General features: G+C 38.5%; 1 protein-coding gene and 1 long non-coding RNA gene across 4 annotated transcripts; one reads left to right on the top strand and one right to left on the bottom strand.

Annotated features, from left to right (window-relative positions):
• The first annotated feature begins 1,029 nt into the window (after nt 1-1,029).
• On the top strand, nt 1,030-25,479 carry LOC122659643. Its single transcript, XR_006332521.1, has 3 exons — nt 1,030-1,224; nt 15,824-15,829; nt 25,470-25,479. It is a non-coding gene; the product is annotated as an uncharacterized LOC122659643 (long non-coding RNA).
• LOC122659642 (pentatricopeptide repeat-containing protein At5g62370) lies at nt 4,309-18,862 on the bottom strand. Of its 3 annotated transcripts, none has more exons than XM_043854737.1 (3): nt 15,676-18,862; nt 15,576-15,637; nt 14,743-14,920 (listed from the first exon to the last, which is right to left on the bottom strand). In XM_043854737.1, the coding sequence occupies exons 1-3, from the start codon at nt 18,670-18,672 to the stop codon at nt 14,839-14,841; spliced, it is 3,141 nt and encodes a 1,046-aa protein (XP_043710672.1). In that variant the 5' UTR covers nt 18,673-18,862; the 3' UTR covers nt 14,743-14,838. The 3 variants fall into 3 exon arrangements, 2 of the variants coding, with proteins under 2 accessions (XP_043710672.1, XP_043710673.1); XM_043854738.1 differs by having other exon boundaries at nt 15,576-15,632; nt 15,671-18,862; XR_006332520.1 differs by lacking the exon at nt 14,743-14,920 and adding an exon at nt 4,309-4,388 and having other exon boundaries at nt 15,576-18,859.
• Nucleotides 25,480-25,637: the final 158 nt, after the last annotated feature.

Below are 25,637 nucleotides of genomic sequence, written 5' to 3' on the forward strand. Positions count from 1 at the left end.
TGCATCAAGTCAAATACAAGATGTAAAAATGTTATTTGAGCTCCTTGATAGTAGGATTGAAGAGATTGGAGAGGAGAATGTGGTTCAAGTGGTCACTGATAATGCTTCTAATTATGTTGCTACTGGAAAGTTACTAATGGAGAAAAGAAAGAAGTTGTATAGGACTCCATGTGCAGCTCATTGCCTAGACCTTATGATGGAGGAGATAGGCAATATAAAAATATAAAAGTCTGTGATACTGAAGGGAAGAAAAATTACTACCTTCATCTATAGGCATGCTCGCCTTCTTGAAGCTATGAGGGTACAAACAAAAGGAGCAGACTTGGCAAGGGCTGGGGTAACCAGATTTGCATCTTCATTTTTAACACTTCAGAACTTATTGAAGTATAAGGATGCTTTGAGGAGATTATTTCTTTCTGACCATTGGGAGCAATCTAAGTTGTCACATACAGAGGCAGGGAAGCAAATTGTTGAAATAGTTATTTCCACACCTTTCTGGAATGGTGTGCAAGATTGCTTGAGAGCATCATTGCCTCTTCTTCAAGTATTGAGGATAGTAGATGGAGATGAGAGGCATGCATTGCCTGAAGTATATGTTGCAATGGAAGAGACAAAGAAGCACATAATATCAAATTTTAAGGGCATAGAAAGGAAATGGAAGAAGATTGTAAAGATTATTGATAGGCGTTGGACAAGTCAGATGGAGCGACCAATATATTTGGCTGCATTTCTCCTTAATCCAAGCAAGTACTTTAAAGGAATTGAGATGGAATCAAATGAATCTTTAGTCAACTCCTTGATGCATAAAGCAAATGATGCCTTTAATGATGTTCTTGTAAGGATGGTGCCTGATACAACCTTGCAAGACAAGATCAGTGAACAATCTGCTGCTTATACTAGAACTAGAGGATCTTTTGCAAAGGATATGGCAATTAGACAAAGGGACAAGTTGAGTCCTCATAAGTATTTTTTCTTTTAATTTATATTGTTTAGTTGTTTTACTTGTTTGTATTTTGTATTGTATGTTGATTTTAATTTAAGCTATATTTTTTCTTATATATATTATATATATTTATAGTCGTTTGGTGGGAAAAACATGGAAGCTCTACACCTGAGCTTACAAAGCTTGCAAGGCGCTTACTTGGTCTTTGTTGTTCATCTTCTGGTTGTGAGCGCAATTGGAGCATATTTGAGTTTGTAAGTACTTGAGTATTTCAGTACTAAGTTAATATTATTTTTATTTTTTGTTTTTTGTGTGGTTTTAATGTTTTATGAAAGAATGACTTAAAGAATAAAAAGTAATATTTTCATATTGTTTATTTGTTTTTCATATTCACACCAAGAAGAGGAATAGGTTAGAGCATCAACGTTTAAATGATCTTGTCTACATCCAGTACAATCGTCATCTTCAAGTAAGGTTCCAAGAAAGCAAGGAACAAAGCAGAAATTATGATCCACTGGAGCTTAATGAGCTAGATTGGAGTAGTGAGTGGATGACTGGGGCTTCAGATGATGAATTAGTTCATCCTGGGGATGATCTCACTTGGAGAACTGTATCAGCAGTAATTGGGGCATCTTCATTGTTTTATGGCGCCAATAGAGCGAGGAGGTCTGAACCATCAACCGCTCCAATTCCACCCCTTCCCTCTTCTTATTCACGGCGTGCTAGGGGGAGGGTTGAGGAGTCTTCAGATGAAGAACTGGAGTTCAGGTTGGAGTTGGATGAACAAGATATGCGTGATGATGAAGATGTTGAGGATGATTTTGGTATAGAAAGTAATGATGCGGACAAACAACAAGAGCAAGAAGATTTAAATATGCTTAATTGGGATTGAAATTTGAAGTTGTGAAGTACTTACTGAACAATTTGTTTTAGATTTTGGATGGTTTTATTTTTTAGACTTTTCTTTACTCTAAGTATTTGAATGTTTAAGCTTTAATGATTACTTAATTTTGGCATTTTACTATTTTAGGTTATGTTATGTTTTCTTTTATTGAGTATTGATTGACAGGGTCACATAAGTAGAAATATAGTGGATGACCTTAGGGCCTGCTGCCTAGGCACTCAATTTGGCATCACAGAGGTAAGTGTACTAATTTACCAACCCTTTATTCTTTATATTTAATAATTTATAATGTTGTTTGATTTTTTGATATTTATATTTCATTATTTTCATATGCTATATTGCATTATTGCTATGATAATATGATGAACTTAGTTTGTTAATTTATTTTTTGATGAATATCTTACATTGGTTTGACTCATTAGTATTTATTTGGCAAAGAAGTAGAATTATATAATTTTTAATATGCTATTTGTGACAAATACAATGGATATATAATAATACAAAACACTAGAACGCTTTGTTCGCCAAGGCGCCGCCTTGCGGTCGCCCTATCGCCAAGGCGCTTAGGAAGGCCCTCAAACGCCGTGGTCGCCTTGCCGCCTTGATAACTATGCTATTTATAAGTTGTATTCTTTAATATAGTAGTATTTTTAGAAGAGTTGGATAGAGATATTATACAATCCAGCCATAGTTTCTATTTTGCTAAGTTCCAAAAGAGTTTCTATTTTGTGGAAAACTTAGGTTAAGGGATTCCTTCTTCCATGCAAGGGGGGGTCCTAATTTGCTTATTTCATTGAAGTTATAAATAAATTGTAGGGGATCACACCACCAAGACCGATTTGAACAATTTGTGAAGCTCATGGTAGCTGATTTTTGTGAGAGACAGAGCATGGTTTGGTGGTATTAAGAACTGCTCAACTGTGGGATGCAGTAAGGAAACCTTGGTGGGATGCCAAGGCTGGAGTTGGTGGGATTCCTTCTCCACAGTTAGGTGAGAGGCCTAACATATTCTTCCTCCTATCTTCTTTTTTTTCCCTCTTCTTCTCAAGGTCAAATTTTATTCTTCACTTTTGTTCTTCACTTTTGTGCATACCATCTCTCTTCTTTGGTTTGCTTGCTTGAGTACTATTCTATCCACTAACTACTGTCAAAATTTCTTCTCAAGTTGGCCAGGGTTTTGTGTTGCAGTATAACCCAAGACAATCCCATTGATTCTCTATACTTGATGATAGTATTCTGCCATTATTAAAGTTCTGCAACAGCACCATACCTTTTTTGGATTTCGATTATTTTACTAGTTTCTATTTTGCATGACACTTGCAGATTTGTTTTCACTACTTTTCCTATATTCAATTTCTACGTTGATTCATTAGTTACAAGATCCCTTTTCTCACTTTCTATTTTGACTTCACTTGTTACTCTACACATTCATTATTTTTTCCCTGCGGTTACTAATTCTGAATTCTAGTTTCAAAATGTTACTAATTTGGTAATCTCCTACTGTACTCAAATTTAACCGTTGGATCTATCAAACTTGAAGAGTTTATTCTCCTTCCATGTTAGCCCACTTGACCAGAATTCTGGCCACATCAGACTCGTCTTTTCTCTGGTTAATTAAATCTCAGTTGCTGATTTGGTTCCTACTTCCAACAATTCTGGATTTACACGAGGTTTTCTAACCCTAATCCTTAAGTGATTAGGATACCCCATAAATTAATGTACATGTGTACTATCTTATGAAATGCATTGGGAAGGAGTTCTTCTTATGAAATGCATTGGGAAGGAGTTCTTTCTTCTTTTTGGGGGTGGGGGAGAGGGCTTGATTTGGGATGCTTTGGATTAATAAATATTATAGCAATTACACAACAAAAGAGTATGGACTGACTAATTCCATTTACATTATCTGCTTTATTATATGAAAACATTATCTGCTTTATTATATGAAATGATTGTTTCTCTTTTACCTTTCTTGTATAAAGAAATTTGGGTTGAACCACACTTAAGTACCCTGCGTATATAAAATATTTAATCAACATTTCCTCACCCTAAGGAAGGATGAAGAGAGAGATAGCTTAATCCATGCCATCCTCATTCAGGTCCTTGAGAAAATCCAGCTTGCATCATAAACTGGAACTAAAAGTGTTTGACTTGCATTTACTGCGAGAGAAATGAAATAGAGGTGGTTAGAGTACATAAAGAGCATTCTACCTGCCTATATCATTCCACAACCTAATTCTATTTCCCTTTCACACCTCATACCTTTATGAATTCCAAGCATGTAGGGAGATTCTTGCTTCCTTTTTTTCCCAGTGCAGGCATTTCTATTGACACCTTTATATGCAATGTATCAAGTCTCAATACGTATCAGGGTATCAAAATTTTAGTTATGCACACAAGAAATGATACGGAACACCGTAGAAAAAAAAGGGGATTAACGTACCCAACTGTCTTGACCCATCTTGGTTGAGACGATCCAAGAAGGTTCGATACACTTGGATACAAACCCAGCAGTATCGACACGCCTCCCTGTTTTGGCATTTCCTGCAAAACCAAGTAGCAGATTCATTACTTCCCTTCAAAATCACTTTCTAAAGCCAAAAAAAACAGAACAGAAATTGATCCTAAAAGTTAAAACGACTTGGATGCATGAGGAAATCAAGGTGAAGACAAAATCAAATCTACCCTAAGAGTGGTTCAAACTCCCAAACCCGCAAAAAAAGTTCTTTTCGAAACCCTCAATTCTTTTGCTTGGATTTTGCTGATGTGTGGTTTTCATGATGGTGGATTGGAATAAAGGTGAAAACGAGCTAGACTGGTGCATTAGATTGCAAAAATTAGTAGGACTCACGGGCCTATTTCACTGTTATTGAATTTTGCTTCTTCCTCTTTTTTTATCCTGGTTTGAACCTGCCAAGTGTAAGTCTAGTCTCAGTTATAGTGTTCCTATTGTTTATTGTTAGTATTAGTTGGTCAGGGGTATTTTGGGTACTGGCTTTTTTAGTTCTTTAAGTCGGTTGTATGCACTCTTAGTCAAGGTACTAAAACTCGAAACTCGACCCCAACTCGATCCTGGGAAAAACCGATATCTCGGTCGAGTTAGTTTTTTTTTAACTCGAAACCTAGTTTCGATGAGTTTTAGACCTGGTTTGGGTCTGAAAATTGGCACTCAGCCTATTTTAGGCCATTAAACACAATGGCACTATCAGATTTTGCAAAAACAAAGTCCAAATAGGAGTTTCACTTAGTGGGAGACCAGGACAGACACAGGACAAACACTTATTTATGTCTAATATCATTTAAATAAATGCTTCATTTACTTAAGATATTATTCATAAATAAGCAAATACCCCCTATTTGAATCCAATAAAAATAGTTAAAAAATCAAATTCCAAAAGAAAAAAAAGTGAACCCCCTAGTTCAAGAACAAAAACTGGATTTTCACGGTAGATGCAATTTTCAACTTTCTAATGCTAGGGTTTTACTTAAATCTGATTTATATTGAAGGAGTTATGCACCGGTCAAACTTAATTTGATGCGAGTGAATTCTGTCAATATCTCTCTGAATGAAAATATATTTTTTGGACATCAAAACAAATGAATATTTTACCGCACTTCAAGGTACTAAAACTCGGGTCTCAATGCCAACTCAACTCTTGGAAAAACCGAGATGAGTCGCGGCCGAGATCTCGCCGAGTTGGTGCATTTTTTTTTTTTCAACTCGAAGCCTCAACTTTGGGTCAACCCGAGATCTCGCCGAGATATGTCAAGTTTTGTCCAATTAGGTAAGGTATTTAAGTGGTAGGTGGGTTAAAATAATGGGTCGAAACCGAGATCCAACCAAGATCCGAGATCTCGCCGAGATATTGCACTTTTGAGACTCGCAGGCAATCTCGTCTCGAGATTTCGAAAATCCAAGAAACTCGGCAAGATCTCGCGAGTTCTCGAACCTTGCCGCACTTTTGGTTTTGGGCAATGTTTTACCATATTAAGATTTCTGAAATTTTTAGATTTGAGAAAAACCCCAGGCATTAGAAAGTTGAAAATTGCACCTACCACCGAAAATCCAATTTTTTTTCTTGAACGAGGGGGTTGACTTTTTTTCCTTATGGAATTTTATTTTTTAACTATTTTTATTGGATTCAAATAGGGGGAATTTGCTTATTTATGAATAATATCATAAGCAAATGAAAAATGATATTAAGCATAAATAAGTATTTGTCCTAGTTTCTGGCATAAATAAGTGTCTGTATACCAAGGTTTGCATAGATAGGTGTCTATATACCAAGATTTTCCACCAAGATCTCGAGATCTGACACTCATATAAAGGAGTTTGGGTCAAGATTCTCCGCTCGAGTTATTGCACTTTTTCAACTCATATGCCATCTCGTCTCGACCCCTTGGAAAACAGAGATCTAGGTCGAGATCTCGCGAGTTCTTAATCTATGCTCTTAGTTAATACAAATACAAGATTAGGCCCACGGTTTCAGTTATTCTGTTCACAACTCAACTGTGGGCATCTCTTTCCTTCTCTCGAATTCTCTCCCTCTTCTTACCTTCTTCTTCTTCTCCATTATTGCTGGTTAGTTCTTTGGTGTTATTTCATGGTATCATAGCATTAAGGTCCAGTGCTTCTCATATTCCTTTCAACTTGAGAGTCCTCCTTGGACTTCTCTTTAGTGGTCCACATCAACCACTGCTGTATTATTGCTGTGTCGGAAACCCTAGTTCATACGATAATGAAAAACTAGGGTTTCCTATCGCTATGAAGATCCTCCTCGTTCGTCCATTATTGGCGCTTCTAGATTGAAGCTTGCGGTACCCTGTTTGTGTATGTTTTTGGCAAAAATTGATTGCTCAGTTACTTTCAATCTGCCCGTCGGATTACCCTAATTTTAAGGGCATTGAAAATCTTTTTGGACAAGTCCTTTGATATCAAAATGTGGCTGATCCAAGTTCTGGATGCAAAGTAATTGAAGTTCTATTGGCTGAGCTGTTCGATTCTTGAAGTTTCTGGCAGAATCGGTTATTGATTTTATTCCAGATCTGTTCTTTGGATCTGACAGGCCTATAAAGGCTTTGGAAGACCATTCTGAATAGGTACTTCGACTTCAGTTTGAGCCTGATCTGAGCCCTGGATTTGCTGCAAAACAAATCTCCACATCAACCTGCAGTACTCTGTTTTGGCCCTTGATTGGCAGATTTGACTTCACAGTATCTTCAACTTGTTCTCCAATTTCAGTAATTATTTAGGGTAGTGTTGGCTCTCGGTGGAAGGTTGTTTGGCTTCAGTTGGAGATAATCTGGTGCTTGATTATCTATGCTACTTTATCATCAAAAAATTTTGGGTTTCAGGTTCAGCATTGTTTCGTTTATTGCTGGTGGTAGTTCCTTCATTGGCTTAGTATTATATTGATCTAACAAACCTTGAATATTGTTGCTTTTCTATTTACATACTAATGGTGGATTCCAAGCCTCCTGTGGACAACCAGATAACCTCTATCAAGCTGAACGGTGCTTCCAGTTATCTTCTCTGGGCATAGGATGTGGAAGTCTATATCACAGCCAAACGCAAGATGGATTATTTGACTATGACTCCTCCTGCTCCCACTGCTGATAATTACAAGATTGGCAATCTGAGAATGCTACTTTACTTTGTTGGCTCTAGAATCGCAAGGAGCCCTCTGCAGCTGCCAATGTCATTGTTTCATAAGACTTCAAAAGGTGTCTGGGATGAACTCAAAGAGAGTTTTCCTCGAAGACAAAAAAATGTCAAGGATATATGACTTGTATGAAAAATTATTTTTCTCAAATCTCAACCTGCTGAATCCTTTGTTGCTAAATTCCTGTCTGAATTGGACTTTGATCTCCAGCCTATCAAAAGTCAAATATTAGTTGGTGAAAAGATCCCCTCTATGAATGAGGCTTATTGCAGAATCCAGCGGACTGTGTCTCCCTCTCTAGTTAAACCTGATTCCACTCCCTCTTCTAAGGATAATTCGGTCTTCGTTGCTAATGGTGGTGGCCATGGTTGTGGCAATGGTGCTTCTAGTAGAGGTCATGGATCAAGGGGAGGTTGTGGACATGGCATGGGTGATGGTGGCAATCCATCTTCTAATCCAGTTGTTCACTGGTGTTCTTATTGTGGTCACCCTAATCACATTATCGATAAATGTTGGATGAAGTATGGCAAGCCCCAGTGGGCATAACAACAATTTGCCAATACTAATGTTTCTGATGGGAATATTGAAGTGGTGCTCCCTAATGACACTAATCATGGTCCTTCAACTAGAGGTGGTGTCTCATCCCATACCCATACGATTAATCAACTACTTAAACAAGCTCAACAATTTGAGACATCCTCTTCCACATCTGTAGCTACATTAGTTCTATCAGATACACCTCCTCATCCTCCACTCCTTGGGTCATTGACTCAAGCACATCCTTACATATGACTAGTAAGCCCAATTCATTCTCTTCATTTCAGCAATCTGATTCTCCATCACAAGTCATTCTTGATGATGGATCTCTTACTAATGTCACTGGTCATGGTGTTGCTCCCCTGTCTTCTATGCTTTCATTATCTATTGTTCTTCATGTTCCAAAATTGTCTCTTAACCTCTTGTCTGTTAGTCAATTAACAAAACATCTTAATTGTTCCATTACATTTTATCATTCTCATTAATTCTCATTATGTTTTTCAGGTTCTCATGACAAAGATGACAATTGGTGTAGGCCATGAGAGGGATGGCCTATACTACCTTGACGTGCTTCTTCATCTACGGCGACGTTTGCTACCTCTACTGGCGTTTCCCATTTACACTGGCACTACCGGCTGGAGCACCTTTCTCTATCCAAGCTACGACATTTGATCCCTAGTTGCAAGTCTATTTCCTGTCTTGAGTGTGAAGCTTGTGAGCTTGGCAAACATCACCATACTGTTTTTCCGTCAGGTAGTGATTCTAGTTGTCTAGGAGTCAGTCTTTGTTTGATTGAGTTAAAGTCGGTCTGGTTTTTATTATTTTGAGTTATTTATTGAGGATCACTCTCGCATGACATGGTTGTATCTTTTAAAGATTGTTCTGAATTTGTGTCTTCAGACAATTTTTATAATGAAATAAAAGTTCAATTTGGTGTTTGTTTGAAAATTTTACGTACTAACAATGCTTTTGAGATTAGCCAATGTGAGCTTTTATCTTTTTGTTCTGACAATAACCTTATTTATCAGACCAGCTGCTCTTACAAACCTCAGTAAAATGGTGTGGCAGAGCGCAAAAAAATCGTCATTTGTTAGACATTGCTCGGTCTTTAAAGTTTCCATATGAATGCTCCAAAAGTGTATTGGGGTGATTGACCGCCTGTTTTTTTATTAACCAGATGCCATCTTGTCCTTCAAAATCACACCCCCTTTTCTGTGGTTTTCCTAACCGTCACTTGTTTAATTTACCTCCTCGCATTTTTGGCTAACAATGTTTTCTCCATAACCTTCGTCCTGGCCTCGATAAACTGTCCCCTCAGGCTGCCCAAGTGTATCTTTCTGGGGGTACTCCCGTACTCAAAAGGGCTACCGGTGTTTTGACCCTATTACTTGTTAGTAGTTTCTTAGTGTTAATGTTACTTTTTTTTAGAACACACCCCCTATTTTGGTGGATAGGTTTCTAATTTACGTCCTATCTCTCCTAGTCCACCACCTCTTCCTCAAAATTATTCCTCTTGAGGTTTCGGACCACAAACCTCAAGCAACTGTCGGTAAACCTCTAGGGGTCCTGATGCAGATTCATCATCAAATAGGGCTTGTTTCATTGGGAATAAGTGTAGGGTTGGGATATATATATGTTGAGCCTTTGTTCCCAAGGGTTTTCTATGTATTAGGCCACTTTAGTGGGCCTGAAATAGGGGTATATAGGTTGCATACGGGATTAGCCCAATACTTAGTTTTTATTTTGTGTTTTTAATTGAACCGATTTAAATTGGTTGCATCCAATTGGTTCAATTGGTCTAATTTAAGTGAAGTGATCCTATTGGCTAAGAGGTTCTTATATCCTATTGGCTACTAGGGAATCTTCTTTATTTTAAGTAGTTTAAGTTGTTTTAAGTCATTAGGACTCTATTTGGAGTCTATTTGAGTTTCCTAGTCAGTTTAAGTTGCCTAATAGGTTAGGAATAAGGTTAGGCCATTCCCTTTTAGTGTCTAAGTCTATTTTTGAGTCTTCTATATAAGTTTGTAAGGGAGGCCAGCATTTGACACGAATTTGATTAATGAAAAAGCTTTTGTTTGCTGCCATAGCGCTGCTTTCCGCTTTCTGTTGAGTGAACCTTGTGAGTAATATCAAGGCTACCTTGTGGGTAATATCAAGGTGAAGGGATTGGTGGACTCCAATCGACTCCTTGCATCTTGTAGATCGGGAGGTCCTTCTTCTAGTTCTTCAAAGCTGCTACCATTGAAGATTTAATCTTTCAAGTAAGTAGTTTATTAATTCAGCATTTAACCTTCTTCTTCTAATTCTCTAACCTAAGCTCCATCTACTCCTATTATCATCCCTTCCATTAATCCATAGATCCATTAGAACCCTAAAACCCTAAATCCAATTCTGCCCTAAATTGCAGAATTTTGTAACTCATCCAAACCCTAACTTCTTTATACCAAAATAACCCCCTAGACCTGCCCATTAATACCCTATAAACCTCTTTCCTAAAATCTGCCCCTAAACCCTAGATCTTACAAACAGTCCATTTTCATAAGGCATCCTACCCAAAACCCTAGAATTCCAACCTCAACCAAATTTGATCCAACTTATACCATTAGACTCATAAAATTCTGCACATCATTACCAAATAAAACCCTAAGTCGAAACCCTAACCATAACCCTAATTCTGCCCTAATTAGCCTAAGCTGTCCCAATCGGCCAGCCATGTTAAGAGATCCTATTACCCTGGTTCCGAGTGGGATTACTCCTACCTAGGACTACATTAGGTCCTTTTATAGGTATACAAGCACTGCCCAAAGCAACTGTCGTTTGCTCCTGCCGTTCCTCCACTCTCACCATCCGACTCGTTGCCTGGAGATCCTTCTTCTGACACTGATCTCCTTATGGCTCTTTAGTAAGGAACCCAGGAACTCCTGGATTGCCTATCAGATTGTTGTGTCTATCTCTCATCTACCTGCTTCCCTTCGTCAATTTTCTCTCTCACAAATCTCACTTTGTTCCTACCCATTACAAAGCTGTTGTTGTCTCATCCTAGGTGGAAAACTACAATGGATTTGGAAATGGATGCCTTGCTATCTCACAAGACTTGGACATTGGTAGACCTACCTCCCGATAAGGACCTTGTTCGGTGCATTGAGTGTATACTATTAAGTATAACCCTGACGGTTTAGTAGAGCAGTTGAAAGCTCGACTGGTTGTCAAGGGCTACACTCAAACCTACGAGGTTGACTACTTTGAGAGACTCTCCCCATTTGCTCGGTTAAATTATGTGAGAACCTGATATCTTTGGCTGTTAATCTTGAATTCTTGATTGGCCTCTTTACCAATTAGACATCAAGAATGCCTCCTTGTATGGTGACTTGCAGGAGGAGGTTTATATGGAGCAACTTCCTAGGTATGTTGCTCAAGGGGGGAACATTACGAAAGTTTGTAGGCAGCACAAAGCCATTTGGGTGGAAACAGTCCACCCAAGCGTGGTTTGATAAATTTAGCAAAGTGGTTACTAAATATGGTTTTTCTCAGTGTTAGATCACTCAGTTTTTGTTTGCGTCAGAACACTAAGATTATTATATTGGTTGTTTATGTTGATAACATCATTGTTTCTAGTAATGACATGAATGAGATTGCACATGTTAAGACTTACTTAGAGCAGCATTTTTAGATGAAAGACTTGGGTGTTCTTCGCTATTTTCTAGGTATTGAGGTTGTTTGCAGTAAGAAAGGACTCAGTTTGTCTCAGCAGAAGTATAATCCACAGGTGTTAGGCTGTAAGCTTGTAGATACATCTATGGATCATCATGTCAAGCATGGAGCGTCTGATGACAAGGAGTTTGAAGATAAGCATCAACATCAAAGGCCAGTTGGTAAACTTATATATCTTACCGTTATCCGACCTGATATCTCCTTTGTTGTTGGTGTGATTAGTCAATTCATGCAGACACCTAAGCAAGTTCATTGGGAAGCAGCATGTCATATATTGAGATACCATAAAGGTGCTCCAGGGAAGGGAGTTATTTATTGTTGTCAAGGTCATACTAGTATTGTTGGTAATTCTGAAGCTGATTGGGCTGGAGTTGATGGTGATCAACGGTCAACTACAGGGAATTGTACCTTCTTTGGTAAAAAATTTGTTATATGGAAGTAAGAAACAGACTATTGTCGTCCGTTCGGCAGCAGCGTATAAGGGTGTTTAGAGCTTCATCACCAGCAACGAAATAGACTGCAGCTGCCTCGGAGATATCAGGGTTCGTCATGGCAAGTGCTGGAGAAGCATAGTATCGAGCTATGGCTCATGCTGCTGAGCTGATGTGGCTTCGGTCTTTTGTTCAGGAGCTTGGTTATTCTATCAACAAGTCAATGGAGATGTTCAGTGATAACCAAGCGGCCATTTACACTGCTACTGTTTTTCATGAGAATGATCCCTCCCTTCAATATTCAGTACTTATTAATCCTTGCTTCTATTATGGCCTCTCCTAATGGTCCAGAATTGTTTTCTCATCATTACAAAATCGCCACTGAACTTATTTTACACAAAAGACCCTATACAACAACAACAACAGCCTTTTCCCAACTTAATGAGGTCGGCTACATGGATCCAAAACAAAAAGCAAAAATGGTAATGAGGAGATGGAGAAAAGGGGGGTTGGAAATGAGACGAAGAAATGCAAAATGGCAAATGACAAATGAGAGATGATAACTCAAAAATAAAAAGGAAGAAAGAAAGATAAAAGATGAAAGTAAGAGGAAAGAGGCACATAGATCCTTAGTAGGATTGTGTGGGTAGTTGTAGTACGTGGGATTAGTATGTGTAGTAGTTACCTAACTATGTAAGTCTCTTTAAATATTACTTTATGGAATACACAGATTGACAGAGTTGGATTCCTATAATTTCTCTATGGATAAAAGAGGTCGGCAGCCTCTCAATTGCGCCCATAGTTTAAGATCTTGTCTCGTCTCGCCATTTCGGGCAGGTCAAGATTTTCAAAATATCCGAAATTTTGTCGAAATATGGTATTTTTTCTGCCATATTTCGGCAGCCCCATCTCGGTGGGTTTTTGGCCATATTAAGGCCTAATACTTCATGTACACCCTTATTTAAGCTAAATAAACATATTTAAACCTTCATATTGCCTAATACTTCATGTACACCCTTATTTAAGCTAAATAAACATATTTAAACCTTCATATTGCAAAAAAAAATTAACTCAAAGTGGTGTTTTGGGTTGCACCCTTGATTGACAGTATACAGTCGAACCCTAATGTATAAATAGTTAAATTCACATTGTTTAAGTAATATACCGAAATTTCATGAAATATACCAAAGTTTCACGAAATATACCAAAATTTGGGATTTTTTTCATTTCATATGGTCATCTCGTCTCGGCAGTGTCGAGATATCCGAAATATCGGCGATATATCACGAGATTTTGAACCATGATTGCGCCAGGATGTCCGGCGGCTTCGTCCGTAAAGCCCCAAAACCCTATCCCATTTTCTCTCTCTCCCTCTTTCTCTCCCTATTATTTCTCTCTTTTCCTTTTTTTATTTTCAGATTTTCAGATTATCTTTGCACGTAACAAATGGCATCGAAGCTAGGCATGGTGGAGGAAATAAACCATCCCAGGTCTATACAGGAATATCCTCCTCCATTCAATGGCAAAAATAAGGTGACCTTCCAAACGTGCAAGATGAAGAACAGATCCTCCATCCAAAACCGCACGTTGTGTTGGATCGTCTTCGGAAATCTCTACTAAGATTTGGGATCTAGGTGGGATTATTATATTTTTATTAGTGCACTCTTTTGTTTCCTACAATTGGTCTTGAGGACAAGACCTGTTTTAGGGGGATGGATTGTTACATGCATTTGGATATAAGAGGTTGGGTCTTATATGGACAAAATAGTTATTGCTTTATTTAAATTTAAATATGTATTTTGAAGTTACATGTAAGCGAGGGAGTCGTCGTAGGATTGTGTGGGTAGTTGTAGTACATGGGATTAGTGTGTGTAGTAGTTACCTAACTATGTAAGCCTCTTTAAATATTACTTTCAAGAATGGAATAGACAGATTGATACAGTTGGATTCTGTTACGTGCAGGATAATTCTAAAAATAAAATAAATAGAAGGGAGAAATAATAGAGAAAGAGAGAGAGAATAGGGAAGAAACCCACTTCGAGGGGGGAAGACCTCCAAATGTTCTTTCGAGGGAACTACCACCAATGCTTTACGCAAATATTTCTTTCATAAAAAACCCGTTACATTATCCTTCTAATTTATAGAAGCCTACCCACATCCAATAACTAACTCTTAAAGAATAGTTCCCGCATCCAACTCCCCTAACCTAACTCCTAAAACTTCTCCCAAATCTCCCATGTACAATAACTCCCTAAAATAAATAACTCTCTAATTAACTTTCCAATAAATAAATATCTATTAAATAAGATAAAATAGAGTATGTAATAGATTCTTATAATTTTTCTCTGGAGAAAAGAGGTAGGCGGCTCCCTAATTGCGCCAGGATGTTTGGCGGCTTCGTCTGTAAGCCCCAAAACCCTATCCTATTTTCTCTCTCCTCTTTCTCTCCCTATTATTTCTCTCTTTTCTTTTTTTTATTTTCAGATTATCTTTGCACGTAACAGTGTGAGAGAGAGTTTGTGTCTGTGTGTGTAAGAGAGAGAGAGAGACAGAGAGAGAGGTTACCTGAGATCCTAAAGCGCAGCAACTGAGTCCACGTATCACAGAGGGAAGAGACTTGAGAAAGACGAAGTTGTTCTACTCTCTGAAGTCTCATATCTCCCAGTTATTTGATTCTCGTGTTTTCACCTTGTCCTTGGTCTTCTTCTCCGTCACCCATGGCCATCCGCTCAGTCTGAAACCAGCATTTAAATTAAACCCTCACAATGATGAGAGAGGCAAGGGGGTGAGAGAGTGTTTTCCGCCTATAAGTAAATGGCGAGGGTGAGACAAAAGAAGAAGAAGAAGAATCAAGAATGGAGAGGGTTTTCTACCCGTATCATCCACCCCTCAACTTTTAGTCCAAAATGAAAAAAGATAAACTTTTAGAGAAGTAGTAAAGAATTTTTAAAAACTTTTAGAAAAGTTGTAAAAAAAATTTAAAGAAAAAAGTACAAGCCAATTTGTAAAAACTATGACTTTAGTAATCAAAATAAAAAGAACTTCCATCCAAGAAACTGCCACTGCCCATTACACCAGCTAGATTTTTTCCACTATTAAGAAGGCAAATCAAGCAAAAAATCCACGACTCCACCAGCGTGCAGAAGTATTTGAAATGGATCCAATCATGTTACTTCATTGACAGTCAATTGAATCTAATTAATCATAAATCACTAAGAATAACTAAGGCGCATGAAAAGAATCTGAGTAAATTGCATAAACACAATTCATTATTCACTTATCAACCATGAAAATATACTTGTCAATGTCAACTTCTACTCTAATTATATACAATCCAATAACATCAGCTAGGCAATAAAGTGATCACAAATAAGGAATTGATAATTTACCTCAATGGAAGTATATTACACCAATCCTTGAGGAAGTCTCGCACCATCTGTGATAAAGTAGCAGTCATCCTCATAAGCAATTTTCCTCAATCATGGTAGCCAAGTCAGATTCTCCTCGCCTATTACATGTTTCAACAAACTGTATACATACTCTTTCATCTGGAATTCTCCCTCTCTTAAGCATCATATCAAACACCTTATAAGCCTCACGCAGTTTGTTCTCTTTGTATAGAACACCAAGCAACCAGTTACAAGTAAAATGGGCAGGTACATAGCCATGGGAAAACATTTCCTCAAATACTTTGAAGGCAAGATTGCTCAAACTACTGAGACAAAGATGGTATACTAGTTTCTGATACGAAACATGGCTTGGTACAAAGCCCCTCTTACACATTGACAATGACAGTGCTAAAGCATCAAGTACTCCTCCTGCCCTACAAAAACCTTTAATCATCGTGTCATATGAGACCTTATCTGGAACAAAACCATCCGCATTCATCAGGTTGAATAATTTTATAGCATGATCCATTCGACCAGATCTGATACATCCATCAATTAATATGGTGTAAGTCACCTGATTGGGTCTCACGCCATCTTTCTGCATCAACTCAAGCTGATCATATGCATCCTGCATGCTCCCTGCCCGGCAAAGACCTGTTATGATGCCATTATGATGGTACAAATTGGGAACTAGCCCAATTACTTTCATTTCTTGTACTAGTTTTGATGCTAATGCTATATAATTAATTTCTTCAAGGGAATTGCAAGAATCTCTTGGGAATACGGTTTTTTTATCAAGCAAACAGAACAGCCTCTCCTTCGATATTTGGAACCTTCTATCTAGAACATAGTATCTTCTACCCCTAAATGAGATATTTCTGCAAATACCACTGATCAATGAAATATACGTGATCAGATCAGGTTCAATATTGTTTCTTTTCATGAGCTTGAATAAGCTAAGGGCAAAGCCAACCTCTCCTTTTCTGCAAAACTGATTGATTAGAACAGTGTAAAGCACTGTATCTGGCACAAAACCATCATTCAACATTTTACCAAGATATAGACATCCCTTCTCAGTCATGTTTTTCTTGACAAGTCCATTTATTAGTGCAGTGTAAGAATGAGAACTAGGATGAATACCAAACTCTATCATCATTCTGTCAAACCAATGACAAGCATCAATTGCTCTTCCACTCTTAGAGAAGCCATTAATCAAAGTGCTAAAGACAGGTTCATCTGGAACCACACCAGCATCAAGCATTCCTATGAAAACAGTCTCAGCCTCCACCAATCTTTTCTCTCCGCACAAAAAACCAATAATTGAGTCATAAATTGCAACACTAGGAGTCAGTCCCCTCTCATCCATTTGCTCCAAGACCTCAAAGGCAGACACCAAATCCCCACGCTTGCAGTTTTCATTCACCATAATCAAATAAGTAGCTAGGTTAGGAGATACGCCCTGATCCTGCATGAGGCTTATGAGGGACCGCACGTCCTCAACCAGACCTTCCTGGAAAAGACATTTGATCAAGGAATTGTAAGTAGAAAGCAAAGGCTTGCATCCATAACTGAGCATCCTATCCATGAACAACAATGCAAGATCAGTTTTCCCCCCTGCACAAAAGGCACTTATGAGAATGCCAAAGGCCACATTAGAAGGAAACATGTTGCTCGTCAATATCCCATTAAATAGAAGCTCAAGATTATGCTCCAAAGCCTTGCTTGGACTAGAAGTGGAAGAGCTTAAAAACATATCAAAGTCTATATTACAACCATTCTTAGCCATTGCTGTCAAAATCATGAAAGCCAGATGAAGTTCATGGCCTTTTGAGTAGCTCTTGACTAAAGACAAGAACACCACATGATCAGGAGCGATGCCACTGTCCAGCATCCTATTAAACAATTCATCTGCATCTTCTAACCGCTTCTCCTTATAGAAGGCAGAGATTAGGCAAGTATAGCAATGCACATTGGGGGCTACATGCATGTGGTCAAAAAGGGTCATAGCACAATCTAGCTTCCGATCCTTACAGTATCCACTAATCAAAATGCTGTAAGTTACCACATCAGGTTGCAATCCACTCCCCTTCATCTGTTCATAGAGCACCCATGCAGAATCAACATCAAATGACCTAACAAGACCATAAATTAATGTGTTGTAAGCATAAACATCAGGTTCACAGCCTGTGTCCCGCATTCTTCGAAAAAGACCCTTAGCCATCTCAATATCCCCATCTTTACAATAACCATAAATAAGAGAAGTGTACATCACACGATCTGGACGGAGGCCCTGCAATGTCATTTCTCTGCATAGGAACTCCGCCTCCTGAACTTGACCATTCTTACAGAAAGCACACACCAATGATTTGTACAAATGAGCTATGGGACGAGTTCCTGACTGGAGCATTAAGTAGAATACTTGGAGGGCTTCATCTAAGTTTCCATTATAGCACAACCCATCAATCAGTAAATTATAGCACCAAAAGACCGGATGTTCTCCATACCGAAACATTTGGACAAAAAGATCAAATGCCTCCAGTAATCTTCCCTGTATAGAGAGCTCACGAAGCAACAAACTACAAGCTTTCTTGCAAGGGAAAGAACCCATTCGAATGAGTTGGTCAAAATGTATAATTGCTTCCCCTAATTTTCCTATCCTACAGTAACATATAATCATCGAGTTGAGCATTGACGAGGTCGGAACAATACCTCTGCTTGTGACTTTATCAATGAAAAACTCTGCCGCAAATTGGGGCTGACCGAAACACAGGAACTTCTGGAGAATCAAGCTATAGCTTTGTGCATTAAACTGCAATCCACGTAAAAGCGCGAAGTCGATAGCGTCGATTAAAGGTTGCTTTGACATGGAATGATTGATGATGCGCTCGAGGACTCCCTGTGCGGCAGAAACCAGGCCTCGCCTATTGAGCCGCTCTGCTAATAAAAAACAATGAATCATGTGTTCTTCGGCCGGTGATGATGGATTTGAGCTCAGAGGTTCAGCATGGAGAGGATATGTAGTTAATGTTCTTCTGGGTCGGTTGTTGTTGTTGTTGCAGGAGAATAAAGAGCATAGACGAGGCCTCTTTGCTGTCATCTTTGATCAGTACTGCCCCAAAGAAGTTGCGTAAGCTTAGAGGAAGGATCGAACATCACTGCCAAAAATCCCAATTGAGAGAATCAAAGAATTCATAAACCCTGAAAAGGAACAACATGAAAGCAGGAGAATATGGATGCCTGAAGCAGAGATACACAGAAACATGGACCCAGCAAGATAAGGTTTCAAGTAAAAAACACAGAAGAGTTGTGAATTTTTTGAAACACGGTTTAGAGAGAGTAACAGAAAGAAGCCCTAAATAGAAACTGAACTTCACTTGAGGCCCTCTGCAACCTGCGAAGTTTCGAGTTGTGAGCCTGTGGCGGGGAAACAATGATTGTCAGGAACCGGTCTTCCACTCCGTTGGTCCTACTAGGGCAACGGGCAACGGGCAACGGGCAACCTATATACAATGAAAGCTAGAGCTAGACCAGCCGGTCTGGCTGAATGAATCAACGAATCAACGAATCAACGAATCAATGAATCAATGAATCAATGAATCAATGAATCCTGATTCCAGAATGAAAATGAGGATCTAGGAGTCCGCTTGATAACTTTACGAGAAATAGTTTTTGGTGTTTTTTTGTTTCGAGAAATGGAAAAACACTCAAAAATCGCTAAATAACGAAGTGTTTTTTGGGAATGTTTTTTGAAACATAAATCAAAATTTATGCTCTCTGGAAGACTTTTGACAGAATAACGTTGGACATGTTCTGTCGTTCTGTGCTGAAAATTAAAAATTGTGCCCGATAAATTGCTCACACCTGTAACCTCTCTCTCAACTCTCAACGTCTCTAACCTCTCTCTCACCTCTCACGCCTCTAGCCATTGAAACCTTGTACAACATGCAACTCATATTGGAAGTAAGATCGACCTCGTACTCTATCTCTTTCTTTCTCTCACTCTATCTCTTCCTCTCTCTCTTTCTGTCGCTCGCTCTATGTGCGCGATTTGGTTCACAGAAACCCTAAGAACCACGGTTTCTGTGTTCATCCATTGGAGTGAACTGAAAGCCGTGGTTATTAGGGTTTCCCACTTGAAAACCTTCGCGACGAAGTAAGAACCCAAGAAACCTTCATCGTTGCTACAAACTTCAACAAAATCACTGGTTCGATATGCTTTCGCCATTACTAGAAACGAGAAGACCTCCCTCACTAAAAACCCAATCAAAGGGAAATTTCAGGGTAGGTATCCAAATGGACTACCCTCTTAAGTACAGAGTACTTATTCACCCAAAAGATCAAGCCAGAAATAAAGCCAAGCCACTGAAATCATACCTGGTGATAGAACAGAAATTAGATTTGATTTCAGTTTGATATATGACAGCAGGGTTGGATTTAGGGTGTAAGAAACAAGGGCTAGGGTCGCACAAGAGAATCGATTCAGACCCTAGAGTTTGGGATGGAAAGATGAATAATTGAGAAGGATCTGTATCTCTCTTGTAGAACCAGATCAAGCTAGGACTGAACAGAACAAATAAGGGATGCATGGGTAAGGAAAAAATAAAAAAGGGAAGAAATTGAAAGGAGGAAGGGAATCGTACCAAGAGGAGAAGGGAAGAAATACAAGTCAGCCAAGTCAGTGATTTGCCAAGCAAACACACACAGAAGGTACGATCCATTGATAAAAGATTTAAAAGCATGTTGCAATTGCAGACAAGACCCATAACCAAGAGGAAAAAGTGAAGAAAGAAAAACGTTTTTCAGAACAGGTTTACCAAGCGGGTCAAAAACGGTTTCTCAGCACAGAAAAGAAAAAAATTGTTCTGCTGTTTCTCAGCACATAACCAGAACAGAAACATCAGTTAGGTTATCAAGCGAGCACTAGGTGTATTTATGCCAGCACATGGTTATAAGCATTATATTCTTGATTTAAGGCAAGAATCAAAAATAAAAACTATACCAAAGACGCCTTAGAGATGTAAATGGATTGAAAAGGAATCGGATATGGCATGCCCTACATTGATATTGGATTAGCTTTTGAATGGATTCGGGATAGTTTTCGAAAATCAATTTTTAAATCTCTTAAATGAATATGAACATGAATCAGATTTAAATTTTTTATCATTCATTTGCATCCTTAGCTGTCTACGTTGAGTGGAGGAAAACTCAACTAGGGTTGATGTTGAATGGTCATACTTGAAAGAAAAAAATCTTGTTTAATTACGGGTAATATTTCGTGAACTACTAAGGTTATTATAGTATTATACGATAGGGAAGGGGTTTGCTGCTAGCCAGCATGGCCCATATGTCAATGCGAGGGCCAATGGGAGCACATGCACTGGCATCCAAGGGGAGAGGCAGGGTGGTCATTTCATACGCCCATGTGAGAGGAGGTAGGGAGGCGCTACCAAGCTGCATTCTTTTCCCCTATAAAATATCATTTATAAAACTATTATTTAGTTGTAATTTTGATAATCGATTAGATAATATAGCTTCTGAAAGGATTTAGATAGTTTTTAAAAACTGCTTTTAGACTACGGATTCCCCTAAACAGATATGAACACAAATCGGAGATGGATTTTGGATTATCCATTTACATCCTTATACTTGAGTAGGCTTCGTGGTTTCCGTGGAAATATGGAAGCTCAGTCCCCCTCCTCCACTTTTTTCTGTTTTATTTTTTATTTCCCTAGTATAAGAAAGCTATATGCTTGTATTGTATTTAACCCTTAACCTAGAGGTGTTAATTGGTTGGTCTTGGTTAGGGCCCTAATCGAGTTTAGACATTTTGAGCCCCAAGACCAAAACCGACCGATTATGCAATCAATCCTCAAAACCAAAACTAGCACCTATTAATAATTCTTCAGTTTGTTTTGATGAATGGTCAAAAATTTAAGAATTATGTGTGGGGACCAACGAACGGTCAGAGAATGACGAATTGTGGTGACCGATGGACGGTCAGTAGGGTGGTTATAACCAATTCTCAAAGAGATGAGTAGTTTCATAACCACCTAGTAACTACAAAATTTACCCCAAGGATGCATATAAAAGAGGATTTTAGCCATACAGGAGAAGATCATCGGATCAACAACACAACACTCTACAAAGAGTATTTTATCTTTGTCTTTTATCTTTTAAGATGATGTAGATCTTTATCTCCTCATCTTTTCCTGTAATTTTTGCTAGAGTTGGGTTCCAGCCACCAATGTCTCGTTGCCCCATGTTTTAAGAGGCATTCATGTAGGTCTTGCTTGGAGAATAACTCCAGCAATTTTGCCTTTTAGCCCATGTTTTAGAGGAGAAGGTTTGTAATAAGAGTCAACTATTTGTTATCAATATATATATGAATAAATTATCATTTTTCTATCCTTCTTCTTCTTGACATTATGATTCTCATCATTAAAAGTCCTTGGAGTGATCGAGGCAATGGAAAGATCCCACTCTTTCCTGGTTAGAAGTCGGATAATCCATTCGGTCATCTTTTGAGTCTTTGTTACTCTGGTACATCTGCGCATCTTCAACTCATGTCATCGATGCTGAAAAAAGAGATTAAACAGTTTGCATTGCCAAATAACTTGACTTAAAATACATGTGGAGGCGGTGCTCTTCAATAATTATGTGATCGAATCTCATCATGAGAGAGAGAGAGATAAATCTATTTATGTGTATTTCACTTCGAAGAAGATGATGATCTCATCAACATTAGTAAACTATCTTCAAGAGTCAACTATGTATTACAAATTTTCTTGAGAAATGAAAGGAGGAGGAGGAACCAAAAGAATAAGGGGAAGGGGGAGGAGACAACACAGGATAATTTCAAATTTCATTGAAAACTCAACCCTATTTCTAGCAGTTGAAGCTTCCATGCATTTTAAAATTAGAGGGAAGAGTTCTCTGTGGTGGAGCATGGCCCTGTGGGAGCGTGTTATTGGTGAAGCTTGATTTTGGTGCAGAAAGTGCAACTGGGATCTTCGGAGGGCCGTTTCGGCCTCGAAACAACCTCGGATTGCAGAAATTGGTGTACATTTGGGCTCGTCAAGATCTGCAAAACAGTATATTTTGGGATATATGTTATGTTTTGGTCCGACCTTGTCCGGTTTGGCATTTTTTGGTCCTGGGGCATTTCTGTACTTTCTCGGGTTAGGGCTTCTCTATATAATGTTCTTATCTCTAGGAGGGCTGTAAGAGAGGTTTTGTAACATTTCCAAAAGATAGTGAATTCTGTTCTATTGCTCGGCCATGGACATAGCTTTCCATCTTGGGGGTGAACCACGTAAATCTCTGGTGTTGTGTGTTGTGTACTTTTTCTGTTTTCACGTTTTCTTCTGCAAATCGGCATTCTGGGCATTGTTTTCTTAACAGAGCGCACATGGAAGCATCAACTGGAGAGCATTTATGCCTTTCATGGGGGGCGCTGCAGTCATTTTGCCCCCTCTGTGTCTGGGCATAGGGGCTACGCTCTCCACAGAAACCATTTCCTCTTAAAATTATCACTGATTGTTGTTTTTGGGTGTGTTTCCAATAACATGATTCGAGCTCTTAGGTTTTTCATCGATCTCCTTCAAAGAATCGAAGTGTTTTGGCCGAACATCAATCTATCAATAAGGTTTTGGGAAGCTTTACGAATCTTCACTATTTTACAAATGTCATAATGTTCTTACTAGCTTGAGTTTGATTGTATCATTTGGATCTAATATAAAATTGCAAGAATTTTCCAATTTTTGGCTACTTCTTGTGAGATCCATCACCTTAATGAGGGAAATCAAATCGAAACTTCTTTTGGAGAGTCCTTCAAAGGGTATAGGTATAAAAAATTGATAAAGAATCGCCAGGTCTATAAACCATAAATTATCTCAAGTCCGAACTGATTCAGCCAAAGGTTGGGTCAGTGTCAAGTTGCGGTCCAAGGATGGTGTTAGGCACCTCAGTCTACCCGGCTAGACCAAACTTCAAATCATTGGTATGCTAAATAAGTTTTACGACAAATAAGCATCATGAATTAAACTAAAAATGAAGGAAAGAGGAGATTTACCTTCCAGTTGTGTTGCATGGTTAGGATTATGAATATAGACAAAAAATATACAAAACCCTAAGCTAACAAGAAATCAAGCCTAGACAACTATTGAAGGGTTTGGGATCATGCTATATTTAAAAATAGGTAAACTTATGTTTACCACCCTTGGGGTTTCAAACAATTACATCTACCACCCCTATAATTTCATCTATTTCATAAACCTCCCATGTATTTTGAAAGATTCTTACAAACGTACCCCTACCGTTAGATGAGAACAGCTAAGTGATGATGTCATTGCCCACATATTAAATAATTGCTCGTAATACCCTTAATGAAGGTATTTTTCCATATTTACCCCCATTTTATGACAGTTTTACCCCACTAAACCTCTTCTTCTTCTTCCAGTTTAAGTGTTAACACCCTAAAATGTATCCAATATTCCTCATGCACCCCTAAGGTTCTGACAATTCCACACGCACCCCTTGAAAATTCCACATACACCACTTACTTTTCAACTTAAAGCCATTTAAGTCCATGCTGTTAATATCAGGCGTTAAATGCTAATGAATCTGAAATTGAAGAATGTAATGTACAATTATACCCTTGTTAGGGAATAATTACCAAAAATGCCCTTAAGTTAAAAAACAAAAATGACAAAAGTTGAAAAAGGAAAATACCCAAAACAACCTTAGCCCTTTCCCTGTCTCGATCAACCACTCCCTCAACCCAAGTTGGAGATTTGGAGCTCAGCGGCGCCCCCTTCATCTTCTTCGATCTCAGCTTACTCGCCGAGTGCGACTCTTCCTGAAGACGAGTTCAATCGACTCAATAAACAAAGTTACCAGCAAAGCAAAATAAAACCCAAATACTTCTCCTTGGCGAGATTCTCTTTTGTGTTTTGCAAGAGCAGAGATCAAGAGAACATGAAGGTATCAAAATCTTCGATGAAGAAAATGAGCTCATCGGCAAAGGATTCGTAAGTATTTAAAGAAGGTGAAGCCTTTCTATAAGAAACTTTCACAAAAGCAACAACAAAAGATGACAACGATTGTGACTGAGGAATCCATCGGAAAAGATAGAGAAACCACCGCTGACTCCGGCGATGATAGTGTTGCAGTTTCGAACACAAGAAATGTTGGACTTGTGTGTGTCCATCAAACCCGGTTCGGTCCGGTTCAACTTGGTTCTTCTTTGTATTGAACTTTTATACATTTTGGTTTAATATTGTTACATGCGATATAAACTTTTTGAGCATTATGTATCCGTAAGTTTTACTTAAAATGGTAGTCAAGACTAGGGTTTGGGTTGGGCACCCTTATCATATGGTTGTCGCATTGGGTATACCTAGACATGTGGTGTCAGGGTACGGATGCGAGTACTCACATGTTTGATGTGTGTATTGGCGAAGAATCTACTTTGTCAATTCCCTCATGTATTACTGCCAGATGTAGGAAGGGATAGACATGTGTCACCGACACCCTTTGCCTGAGGGAACCCTGTCGCTGCAAAGTGTGATCGCATTCTTTGGTTCATCAATGACTGAGACTCAAGCGAGTTAAAGCCGGTGTTCTGGGACTGCGTGAACACTTTGTGAGTGAAGGAGTTACTCAACATAGTCACCACTGCCCAATTGGGGAACACCAAGATTGAGACTGTCTGTGTCTGGCCGGATCGAAATCTGGATCCAGTGCCATTTTGGAAATGGTTTTGCAAAAATCTATTTTACATAAAATAATAAATTATATATGATTTTTTGAACAAAGTGTTTTATCGAGTTTTGGGGGACCCGATCAGATGCACATATGCTCTTATATGGACATGTACTATGGATTGGGGTTTAGCAGTACATGTGTACATGCCCTAGATTCCATAATGATGGCGTTGATTAGTGGGGGGGTTGTATATGATAATTTGTTATCATATAGGGAGTTATTTAGAATTTGCTAATTTAATTAATGGATGTGGTGCTAATTGTAATTATCCATAAATATTAAATAAAGTAACTAATT

The sequence above is a fragment of the Telopea speciosissima genome, chromosome 4 (assembly GCF_018873765.1).
Source record: "Telopea speciosissima isolate NSW1024214 ecotype Mountain lineage chromosome 4, Tspe_v1, whole genome shotgun sequence".
In the NCBI taxonomy this organism is placed as follows: Eukaryota; Viridiplantae; Streptophyta; class Magnoliopsida; order Proteales; family Proteaceae; genus Telopea; species Telopea speciosissima.